Source organism: Mastigoproctus giganteus, chromosome 2 (assembly GCF_048544385.1).
Source record: "Mastigoproctus giganteus isolate SK-2022 chromosome 2, ASM4854438v1, whole genome shotgun sequence".
Classification (NCBI taxonomy): Eukaryota; Metazoa; Arthropoda; class Arachnida; order Uropygi; family Thelyphonidae; genus Mastigoproctus; species Mastigoproctus giganteus.
The window spans coordinates 76,137,063-76,149,808 of record NC_143576.1 but is presented as its reverse complement, the minus strand read 5'-3'; the positions used below and the strand labels follow the sequence as shown (position 1 = coordinate 76,149,808).

The 12,746-nt window shown below is 37.3% G+C and overlaps 1 protein-coding gene across 3 annotated transcripts in view; it reads right to left on the bottom strand.

Moving 5' to 3' along the window:
- LOC150089350 (gamma-tubulin complex component 4-like) overlaps positions 1-12,481 on the bottom strand; it is a 290,737-nt gene extending 278,256 nt beyond the window's left edge. For all 3 annotated transcript variants that reach the window (XM_090389092.1, XM_090389086.1, XM_090389099.1), the window contains exons 1-2: positions 12,298-12,481; positions 7,268-7,400 (exon numbers count right to left, since the gene is read on the bottom strand). In XM_090389092.1, coding sequence (XP_090245218.1) covers positions 7,268-7,400; positions 12,298-12,375 — 211 coding nt within the window. In that variant the 5' untranslated portion in view covers positions 12,376-12,481. The remainder of the gene's footprint in view (positions 1-7,267; positions 7,401-12,297) is intronic.
- Between the last annotated feature and the right edge of the window lie 265 nt (positions 12,482-12,746).

Here is a 12,746-nt window from a genome sequence, read left to right as displayed (position 1 = left end):
GCAACAACACAAGCGGCCACTTGTGGATATGAAATACTGCCCCATCCAGCCTACTCACCCAATCTTGCACCATCGCATTTCTTGTCACCTTCCCTCAAATCATTTCTTCGGGGTACCCGCTTCCCTAACCACGAGACACTCATTTCCGCAACAGAGTCATGGTTCAAAGACCAGCCTCACCACTTCTACAAAAATGGTATCCGTAGCCTCATCCATCAATGGGGAAAATGTGTAAATCTGCATGGTGGCTATGTAGCGGACTAAAACCTGTGCTAAGAATCACCCTGACCTAGCACCTCTGCAGCTAGGTCAGGGCGATTCTTTATTGAACCACCTTCATATATATATATATATATAACATGTTCTAACTACAATATATAAAATATTGTAGTTAGAACATGTTAACGAGCTTTATGTAAAAATTAAAACTGATGAATATACAGTATACCCTGGGAGCGATATATGTTGTGAAATAAAGGGGGGGGTGAAATGAACTTCAAGCTTAACTTTATTTCATTTTACATAACTGACCTTAAATGCACGATGCACTCACTCCCAGAAATTCGTTCAGGGTCCTACTATAGGAACGGGTTTGCAACCCTGAACCACCCAAGCCCTACTACTTATCTCTACCATAACCATCTTTCTACTTGACTAGACTACTTCATATGTTCTGTGAGCCATTAGTTTATCGAACGCAACAGCAGAATTCTATTTTCTAACTTTACCCAATCTATTTTTCGCCTTAACAAAGTTTAGCTGCCTTCTACCGCTACTTTGTCAGCTATTATATTTCTTAACTATCCTGGGCAGTTTGGACATCATGCATTTAACCTAGCGCATCACCGCACATTTAAATAAAAACATGCACCATTTTTTTTTTTTTTTTTAACACCAGAAGCCACTAGTGTACCCACACATAAATATACGGGTAACCCGCGAAATCTCTTTTGTTCAATTTGGCTAGTAATGGTAAGTCCTTGTCTTACGGTATATACTGTTTTTCTGACTTTTGGCTTTACTTTTCTCACTTACTTCTGTAAGGTCATCCATGATCTGTATGCAACACCTCTATTAGCATACTAATGTTATATCAAATTTAGTATAATTATATTCAAAATTTTAAATTTTAAAATTAAATTTGTAAATTACCAAGTGTCTTTTCGCACAGTACCTATGCAGACAGAGCATGTCAGAAACAGAAGTAAGAGCATTGCTGTCTTTTTCATTATTTTGGGGGGACTTCTGATGAAGACACAAAAATTATGAAAGACACTGCAATGTTATTTCCAACTGGATCGTTCGTTCAAAATCTTTCAAGTTTTTCAAAATCTTAAAATTTATTTGGTATTGTTTCAATTGGTGCAAATCTTATCGTTTTATCTTCCTGTTCATTTCACCCCTCTTTATTTCACAACATATATCGCTCCCAGGGTATACCATATATTCATCAGTTTTAATTTTTACAAAAAGCCCGTTAACATGTTCTAACTGTTGTTGTTGTTGTTGTTGTTGTTGTTATTTTGGTTTTTAGGAGCATTAGCAACTAAGGCCATATTGCTCCGGGATATGCGGTGTTCATTCCCTGACCTTTCTGCATCCTCCGTATTTGGTGGTGATGGGCTCGAACCCAGGTCTAATCAAGAAGCGTGTGTTATGCACTGCTGCTTCCTTCCCACCTGGCTACGGAGGCGCATGTTCTAACTACAATATTTTATATATACATGTACACGTTATGGCTGTAGGGTATTTTTTGCTATAGCAGTGTCCCTGATCCATAAGTAATGTTATTGTAATTCAGACTTATCTAATTTTAAACTTAATTTTCCTCCTATATCATATAGCTTCTCTATATCATTATTCTTATCTATATACAGTCGATTCCGGTTATTTGGGACACATCGGGACTAGTGCATTTTGGCCCGATTAAGCGGCTGCCCCAATTATCGGAAGTTTCACGTAAATAGTTAAAAATACAATGTGCACCCCCGCCCCATTTACAATTGGTTCACTGTACAATCAAATCACGTTACGACGAATTCACCACAGTAAAGTTCCGTTCACTATACGATGTGTAGTAAGCGCCGGTCATTGTGATCACGTTTGTGAATTGAACTTTAATTCTATTAAAGAGTGATTCTAATTAGCGAAAATAGGAGGAACGTTATCCACAGACTATAAAAGCAAAGATATTTTAAGCACAAATTTACTCTTTATTACCTTACCAATTAAAAAATTAAATGATACGTGAAAATCGGAAGAATTAATACCTACTGTAATAATGTGTACATACTAACTAAACTAGTTGACATTTCTGTTCACTGACATTTGTGGGTGGGGGTTAAAATTTAAAACAGTAAAAAGATAAGCAATCAATAACAAAGAACACTGCACACACACACACACAAATTGCAAGTAACACAACACGAGGCAAGTGAGAACGGAGTAACAAATTACGAAAGTTTAAAAATAGGAATGAAGAGAAGATTTTGAAAATTAATTTTTTTATATGATTGAAGAGTTCATGGAAGTGTAAACACATTTTACCATAATAACCCACAGAATTCCAGCTGTCGGTATTACCGCAAATTCAATAAGATCGAGTTTACTGTCCGTTTATGATAGATTTCACTAACAGAAAAGCCCAATAAACAGGTGACTGCTAATTGTTTTTATTGTTTTATGGATGTGACCTGCAGAAATCCGACCGAACTACGTGGTACGGTCGGAGACAATCATAGGGTAATCTCCAGTGCCGAGGTCTCCTGCCCCAATTAAACGGCATTTTGTCCCAATTAAGCGAAGTAAACCCTGGCTATTTTCTCGATTGGTTTTTGTTTTTTAAGATTTGCCCCAAATAAACGGCTGCCCCAATTAACCGGTGGCCCAAATAACCGGAATCCACTGTATATATATATATATATTATAAAAATAGCAATGAAATCAGCATAATTTATCCAAAATAAACTACAAAAGTAGTATGAATGGCATCGATTTAATTGTATCTCATATTGTGACTATTCCTACATGAGTTACCATGTATTGCATTACTTCGAATAAGTAACGCTTCACCAATAGAGAAGACTATTGTTACTTATTCTCAGAGGATACCACCACCCAGATGGCACCGTTTAAATGCTAGTTGGCCTATCATCGGTGGGAGGGTAAGTACCCCAGAGTTGTAATAATGACCAACCCAGTTGTGAAGTATAATTCCACAATATGAGAGATGCCAGTTGACATATATAGTAATAGTATTAGTAAGAGTATTAATAAACTGTCAAATCTTAAAATTCCTTTTGGCTATCATCCCACTGCACTTATGTTGACTCCATCCAATATAATGGAGAATCCATCAACCCCCAACTCTTACTCTTACACCATCTTGAAACTTCCCATCTCATAAACGATCACCACTCTGGATTCTTTGGTGCTTATACACTGGCAATATCTTGGCTTACTTTACCTTGCACAAATCATGTCGAAAGTATCAGAGCAATTTAAGAAGATATTTTCGACATTTTAAATGTTTTGATCATGCTGGTATAAAGATCTTCCATCTTATGATCTCCCACCAGTTTTCTGTGAATGAACAGTCAACTCTGCATATTCACTACCTGTGATGGTAGGTGGCTCTCTATCCTGCAATTTCAAAACTAATGCTGGAGTTTGTAATGTTCTGTTCTTTCACACACACACACACACACACACACACACACACACACACACACACACACACACACACACACACACACACACACACACACTTCCTCCAGCATAAAGTAGTAGTAGTAGTAGTAATGGCAAATGATGCAAGAAACCAAGCTTATACAGCATCAGTCAAAAAAACAAAACCTACAGTTCAACCATCCATACTGTCTAAGAATCTGTCTAGTTCTTCCTTGAATTTATTCAACCCACCCACTTCTACAACAACAAATGGAAGCCTGTTCCAACGATCAACCACCTACTGGCTGAGGTCAAACTTCCGAACATCTATATTATAAATATAGATGGGCAACCATCCTTCCTCAACTTGAATTTATGCTCCCTCATGTGTGAAGTCTCAGCAAGTGGAAGAATGAGATTTACATTCAGCTTACTCAATCCATTCAAGGCTTTAAACACCTCAATCAGATACCCACAGGTGTCTAGTCTCGAGATGTTGCAATTCGCAGAAAAAGGGTGTATATATATATATATAGCCATGATCAACCCACTGTAGGAAGAAAACCTCCTCAACAATTCATGCTGAGGGAAATGGACCATAATCTACCACGGTGGTCCAGTGCGGGTTGGCAGATCGACCATATTTAGCAGTCAGGGGCTAGAACCCTGGTCTACTCAAAGAGCGTGTGCTACTGCATTCCTCTTCACTACCACTCGGCTACAGAGGCTGTCCAATTTGCAGAACTGAAGTTTTTCTAGGTAAGAGCACCCTTTTGTTCCATTCACCAGTCAGGTTGCCCTTTCCTGCACCATTCAAGCAGATCTACATCCTTCTTAAAGTGAGGCCTCCAGATCTGTATATGGTATTTATAATGCTGTCGGTCTAACCATAACATTATACAAAGGGATAATCACCTCCTTATCCCTGCTAGAAAAAATTCTGTATATCATTGACAAGACCCCATGAGCTGTCCTGGCAACCTGCCTGCACTGCTCAGAGAGCTTCATATCAGACTGCACAATTACCCCCAGTGTTTTTCATTTTTCACAACCCTCAGTGTAGTACCACACAGTTGGTACATTACTCTGGGGTTACTCCTACCCATATGCATACCTTGCATTTGTCAATGTTAAATTTTAGTTGCCACCTCTCAGCCCAGCTGCCTAACTTTTCCAGATCCTCTTGCAGCAGTGTACCATTGTTACTGTCATTGACAACCATGCCAACCTTTGTATCATCTGCAAACTTGGACATTATACCTGTTATACCTTCATCAATATCATTAATAAATATTGAAAACACATTATAAAATCAGTCCCATCACTGAAACCTGGTGAACTCCTCTAATAATGTTAGTCCAGGAAGAGCAGTGACCATTGATAACCACTCTCTGTCTTCTTCCACTTAACCATCCCTTTATCCATAGCAGTAAGTCACCCTTATGCCACACTGCTCCAGTTTGTACAGCAGTGTTTAGTGTGCAATAGTATTGAAATCAGTCCTGAAATCTAAATACAAAGGGTACTAGGAAAGTTTTGCAATACAGCTTTGTTTATTTAATTTTTTCAAAGTAATTTCCTCTACATTCAATACACCTCTCCATCCTCCGAAACCAATCTTTAAACCAGTTCTGCCAAGTTTCACTAGGGAGTAAAGCACACTCGTTGTCCCAAGCCCGTAGAAGGTCCTCATCACTGGAAAATCGCCTCCCTTTTAGCTTCATTTTCACATGCGGGAACAGTGCAAAGTTGCAGGGAGCAAGGTCTGGACTGTAGGGAGGGTGCTCGAGAAGTTTCAGTCCTGTCGTGGTCAAATATTCGGTGCAGGCTTTGGCGCGGTGAGCTGGAGCATTCTCGTGATGGAGGTACCAGGTGTCCATTCTTGACTTTGGCCGCAGGTTCTTCATAGATCCAATGACTTTAGGCAGGCATTGTTCAGTATACCACTTAGCTGTGACTGTCTTCTGCGTGTCCAAAACGACACGTTCCACAATTCCACTCGATTTGAAAAATACAGCTATCATTTTCTTCTTTACAGATCGGGATTTTCTGACAATTACGAGTGTGGCGTCATCATCAAAGACCCAAACTTTGTTTTGAGCCTTGGTCGGCAGATCGTAATAGTACAGCCAAGTCTCGTCACCTGTCACGATGTTGTTCACATACCGAGATTGTCCCTTATCAAACTTTTTTAACATCTCCCGGCACCAAGTCACACGTTGTGTCATCTGCTCTTCAGTCAGTTGATGCGGCACCTAGAGAGAACAAAGTTTCTTCACGTGCAAATGATCTTGCAGAATCGAACGAATTGCTGGTGCATTTAGGCCCAACGTATCCTCTATCTGTTGGTAGGTCACTTGCCTGTTTTCATCAAGCATTTTCCTCACAGCAGTAACGTTTTCCTCCGTAACTGACGTTCGTGGCCTTCCCGGCCTCTCAGAATCCTCCAGAGTGAAATTTCCCCTTTGGAATTCTCTATACCACCTGAATATCGTTGTACGATGTGGACAATCATCATCTAGTGCAAGAGTCATTTCTTCTAAGCACTGGTCTATGGTTAAACCACGCACGAAATTATACCGCAAAACTGTCCTTATCTCATTTCGTAACCACGATGCCATCGCAAGCACTTTACACTCTCACTACTAATGAATAACTGAGCCCATCGACTTGGCGCGGCGGCTACTATGCACGTATGAACATTTCTCAACATGCAGCAACAAGCAGCTTCCTGTGATTCATTGTTGCGTCATATTGCAAAACTTTCCTAATACCCTTTGTATATGATGTTGAAATTATTTTTTGCATCCAGTTCCTTGGTCACTGCATCATAGTAACCAATCGGATTGGTTAGACAAGACTGTTCCTTGACAAATCCATGCTGTGACTGCAGTATAATTGTTCCTGTCCAGATGGTCCTGCCTTACTTCTTTCACCAGTGATTCCATTATTTTCCATGGAACAGACGTTAAGCTAACAGGTCTGAATTATTATTAATAATCTTCTTGGAGTGATTGAAAATCCTGTCCATAGTTTTTGCTGATGTGAGTGTACTACATTCCACCTTGCAGTTTGACAAACCCTGTTCTGCACAAACAGCTATAACTTTTCCACCATCAGTTTCATAAATGGTAGTCTCCATGTGATTCTCCTGGAGATTAAAACTTAATTAATGTCAATCCTTCTTGGGTTGTAGGTGCAGCAAAAAAAGAGATTGCTGCAGCCACACCCCCATCTTAGAAAACACTTTCTAACAATTTCTAATGTTATTATTATTCTCCTCTCTCTCTCTCTCTCATTCACTTTTCTTCTAATATTTGATGACTCTATAAATCTATCGTTCAATAGATTGGAAAGTTACTGCACAACCACATTAATAAATCACAAATTATGTCCGTGTTTTTATGTTCTTGTAATTTTTTTTCTTATAGGGTTGAATACCATCTGGCACAATTAGATGTACCACAGATTGAGAACATGACTTAGATTCAGGCTAATAGAACTTTACTGCACATCTGAACTGCCAAATGTTTTAAAAATTAAATAGCTACTGAAAAAGAAAACCTTTCAGTAATATGTTATTCTATACCATTCTTACCTCCTTGTTTCTGAATTGCACAATTATAGAGAGATAAGAAATCCTGAACCTGTTTATAACTGGTGCCTAAAATGCAAAGATTATCCAGTATTGTTTCCTCACTAGGATGCATGAAGGGCAATCCTTTCACAACCTACAATAAGCATATTAATTGGAAAATCTTTAGTAAGAAATTCAATAATATCCTTAAAACTCATATTTATCAATATAAGAACTATGAAATCATAAAATATGAAAATTCCTATTTCACCAATATATAAAAAAGTTACATTACAAAGGTTGTTTCCCAATTAAGGAACAAGAATTTTCAATATCTCAAATATGATTTACAAACTCAAAGCTCAATTTTATGGACTTTTACTCAAATTCAAAATTTTTGAAAGTAAAATAATTAGCACCTCATAAATCCAACATAGCATGTTCTGGATTTCTTAAAATTTGAGTTTTTTGAAGGCTATGCACATAATTCATTATTTTTATTAGATAATACAATAGCTCTGATCTCTAATATCTCCACAGAATAACAGGGACCAGGATTAAAGCAAAACGTTGTTAACCTGTACTGCTGGATTGGCCCAATGGGTAATGTACTTGCTTAAGAAATAAAGATAATAGCAAGGGGGAATGCTGCCTCCAGTAAGTGTGTTGTGTTGTCCAATATTTTTTAATAATGAGGTATAATTAGTGCTATATGATTTCAATAACTGAATTTATTTAAAAACTAAATATATACTACTGCACTGTATACTATTATTGAATGTCTTGCAAAATGAATGACTTGATACATTGAAAATACAAATAACAATAATACATATAGTCTAAAAAATATGCAAAACAGAAAGAAACTAGTGTTTAGAAATTATTAATGGAACATAGTGCATAAATTTGGCACCAGTGCCACAAAGTCTGGCAAGCCTACTTTCCTTCTGCCCTAATACAGTAGACTATCCTCAGAAATATTCAATAAGTTCCATTATACTTTCAAAATTTATCTAGACTATATTTACAAACATGTACAATACAGTATAATTTTATTTTGTAAAATTAATGTTTTTGCTACAATACATTTTTTGTGAATATACAGCATCAGAGCTGGAATGAACTTTAATGCAAGGCCACAGGCAAAAAAAAATTATCAGTCTACAAAAAATAATTGATAATAATTTAACCTGTAAGTGGTCGCATTTCAAATCACAACACAAAAGGTGTTGTGAAAGGACATGCAGTACCTAATATAGGTGCAACTTTATTTTTTATTTCTGGAAAATGTTTCTGGCTTTCTCTGAATTCCACTTAGAGTATGCTAATACTTGATCTTTTTTCTAATGGATGGACTGCACTACTTAATAAATGTCAGTTTTCATTTGTTAAAAAAATTTAAAATTTTTTTATAATTTTGCATATAAAAATTTTGCATATTTTTAGAGATGTAAAAATCTGTTATTGTCAACAACAAAGCAAAAGTTTTATCAATTCTGCTGAAAGTACAAAAAAATCATGAAATAAACTGCAAAAATGAAACCATTAGTCACTTCCATTTTCGAGCTCATAAAACTATTAAGGTGACAAAAAACAAAAATTCAAACTGATGCATATGCCACACACACTAGTAAATCCTTTCAAATAAAGATACAAATAAATATCTAAGTAATAATAATAAATGAAACAAGAAACAGTTTTATGTAATTAATAATCAAGACAAGAAACAGTTCTGCATAAATAATAATAAAGAAAAGGAAGTTTTACATAAATAATAATAATACAATAAATCATTTTATATAATAATTAAATAAACAAAAAAGATTACCTAATTTCTATAGTGGTAATTGGTTGGTTGGTTTGGTGTTTAATGGCGCATTGGCAACTGCCCATAGCGTATAGTGTTTTTTGTCAAGTGGCACCCAGAAGCACCCCAATCCAACTGCAATGTATACTCTTTGTGTCGCAGTACAAACTCAAGGAGGTGGACCAGACATAGTATGAGTTTTACTGCAGTCTGCATATATAGTGATGGGTTGTGTTGTCGTGTTGTTCCTCTGGCCATTTAGCCATGCTCTCCCGCCCAGGAACTGGGGTCTCCCGTTGCCCACACATCACCATAAGGAGGTGGGGCAGGTGGTAGAGTGTGAAGGGTTCTCTGGTTGGGGCAAACCCTGGTTTTACTGAAACTTTCCAGGGAGAGGTCATAAAAATGGGGAAAAAATTATTAGAAAAGAGCGAGGGAGAGCCAGTTTAAGTAGGTAAGCACAGATGAAGAAAAGAAGGTGGAGTGCAGGAAGGCTTCATGAAAAATGGGAGTTAAAGGGGACAGAGGGGCATCCCCTGTGAAAGGACTCCATTTTCCACAGGAGGGACTGTTAAGTTCTGGGAAAGTTTTATGGTGGTAGAGTTTGGATGGAAGGGAGGTGGAATAGGGAAATGGTATTAAAGGGGAGGAAAGTCATAGCAGGGTGGAGATTGCACTGTAGACATAACAGTACTTCTGTGTTTCCGATTGCACACTGGCTAGGCCAGATGAAGATAGTCTGCAGATCCCACACCACGCCTCAGAAGCAAGGGGAAGGGGGGGAACTGATGTTAGCAAATTGAAGCAAACAGGAATTCTGATAACATTTCCGCTATAATTGTCGTATTTACCAAAACATGTTGTATAAATGTTGCAAATGCTCATTTTGGAATATTTTGAGAGCACCTGTCAAATATTCCTTAGTTTTGCCTTAACTATTAATAAATATCTTTTGTTTATATTTCTATTTGTGATGCTAGTCATTAATGTAAGGTACCATCATGAAAAAGGGTTAGAAATGTGAAATTCCTAGGTGATGCACTTTCTTTGAACACCAGTGTAGTTTACTCAATTTCTGGAAACTAGGCATCTGCATGGTGACTTTATACACTTTAATCAGGTCTCCTCACAGGTAAATAGTTTCCAATTGTCATAATTTGCAGAACTGAAGTCTTTCATGGTAAGAGTACCCCCTTTTGAATCTTCTGTATCTTTGTATCACCTGTTTGCTCTTCACTGCACTCATCCCAAGAGATCCACATACTCTTTAAAATATAGCTTCCAGACCTGTATGAATACTCAAGATGTGCCTAATGACTGGTTTAAAACACTTCCTTATCTACTCTATTAAAATAATAGTAATAATAATAAAATAATATAATAAAAATATTATAATTATTATAAAAACAATTATAATATTATAACAAACTTATAGAAACCATAAATGGCAAAAACTTAAAATTCCACAATCTGAACTTTCAAAAGAAAAGCAGAAGTAACTGAATTAAAAAAAAAAGCTGATATTCGTTCATATTCAGATTTTACTTGGTTAAGTCTAAACCAAAAGGCTATGAAAGCACTATAAAAAAGTTCTCGTATATGTTGAGTCTAGCCTCTTTCTGTGCATAGCTTTGAGCAAACTAGGTTAATTTGCTACTTAACGCATTGATCTCATATTGTTGAGGTACTTTGTTCTACAAAGGTACTTTGGTCTTTGTTCTGGGTGTATTAGATCAGCCACAATGGATAGGTAGTTTTTAGCATTTAGAGTGCTATCTAAGGATATGAGGGCTGATTAATATGATAAATCTGATTGGATACTATGATGTGGTTACAAAGGAACTGGCTGCAAAAAATTATTTTGATACCATACACTTGGATTTCAGGAAAGCTTTTGACACTGTTGCGCATGGACTACTGTACAAATTGGAGACAGTATGGTATTAAGGATGGATAAAATACTCCTACAATGGATAAAAGGGTGGTTGAATGTGAGAAGACAGAGTGTGGTAAACAATGGATGGTGCTCTTCGTGGACTTATGTTATTAGTGGAGTCCCCAGAGTTTGCTATTGGGCCAACTGTTGTTTTGTATATTTATCATTCATATTGATGAAGGTATATCAGGTTTAATGTTGAATTCTGCAGATGATACCAAGATTGGCAGGGTTGTTAATGACAGTAATGGCAGTGTGCTACTCCAACAGGGGTCTAGAGGATTTGGGCAGATGGGCTGAGAAGTGGCAACTAAAGTTTAACCTTAACAAATGTAAAGTACTGCATATGGGCAGAAGTAACCCCAGAGAAACGTACCAACTGTGTGGTACTACACTTAAGGTGGTAGAAAATGAAAAAAACCCGGGAGTAATTGTGCAGTCCGATATGAAGTTTTCTGAGCAATGCAGACAGGCTGCCAGGGTAAGCCATGGGGTTTTGTCAATGATATATAAGAATTTTGCTAGCAGGAAAAAGAAGGTGATTGTCCCTCTGTATAAGGCAATGGTCAGGCCACGCTTCGAGTACTGCATACAGGTCTGAAGGCCTCATTTTAGGAAGGATGTGGATTTGTATGAGCATGTACAGAGAAGGCAAACAAGATTGGTGAGGGGAATGAAAGGATCCTCTTACCAAGAGAGGCCACTACTACTACTATGTGTAAATATCAGTATACTTCTCCACTGGAGAAGTGCTTTTTATGTAGAGTAGAGCAATACCAAGGTAACTGTAAGTGAAGTGTCCAACTATATAGAATCAATGCAGTAAGTATCAAACCCAGTTTTATAAAAAAGCACAGAAGGCAGTTACAACTGATATATATATTCAGATTTTACTGTAACAAACCACTTCAGCTTATACCACGAATATATGATTACACCTCAGTTTTCAAAAATTGGAAATCAACTTATATGTCAGAATAAGCAGGAAAGTGTTTACACCGGTTGAAGGATAAACAATAAAAAAATAAATAAAAGGGTTTGAATGAGGTGCTGGCAAATGGAAGGCGATTTTTTTTTTTTTTTTTTCTCTTCATTTTTGGCTGTGCTGTATAAGCTTTGCTTCCTTGCATCCTATGTCAATAATGAAGGGCCAAAGGAACAATGAAATTGGAAACAGCGCTTCGGCACTAAATGGTTAAGGCAGAGTATTTTTTAAAAAATACTTTGAAATACTGAAGGGATAATAGCAACTTATAACTTAAACTTGGTGAATTATTTAAATGGTTAATCATATCAGAATAAGCACACCTTTATCCCTTCGTCTCCACCATCAACAAAAATACTTCCTGGAAATCCATGAAGTGCCAATAACAGTTCATGTAACATAGTTACTTAGAGACAACAACACATTGTTAAAAATTAAATTTCATAATACATGAAAGTTAACTGACTCAAATAAAAGAATGGATAAACCAGCACTTTAGTGTCGTGATTCACGGTCAACCCGCAAGTCACCGCCACCTCCGCTATTCCGACGGCCAGTTCCAACTTTCTGAGCATGCGCCACACTCACTCTATCTTCCGGTTGCCGCTGTATCTGCCAGTCAATGTGCTGGGAATTGTGACGGAGCATGCGCGACACTGTCCGTATCTGCCAGTCAACATATTCTGATAGAGCAGTTCAGAATATGTTAACTGAGCATGCGCGACTCACTATATCCGTGTTGGGACTTGTCATGGAGCATGCGCGATTCTCA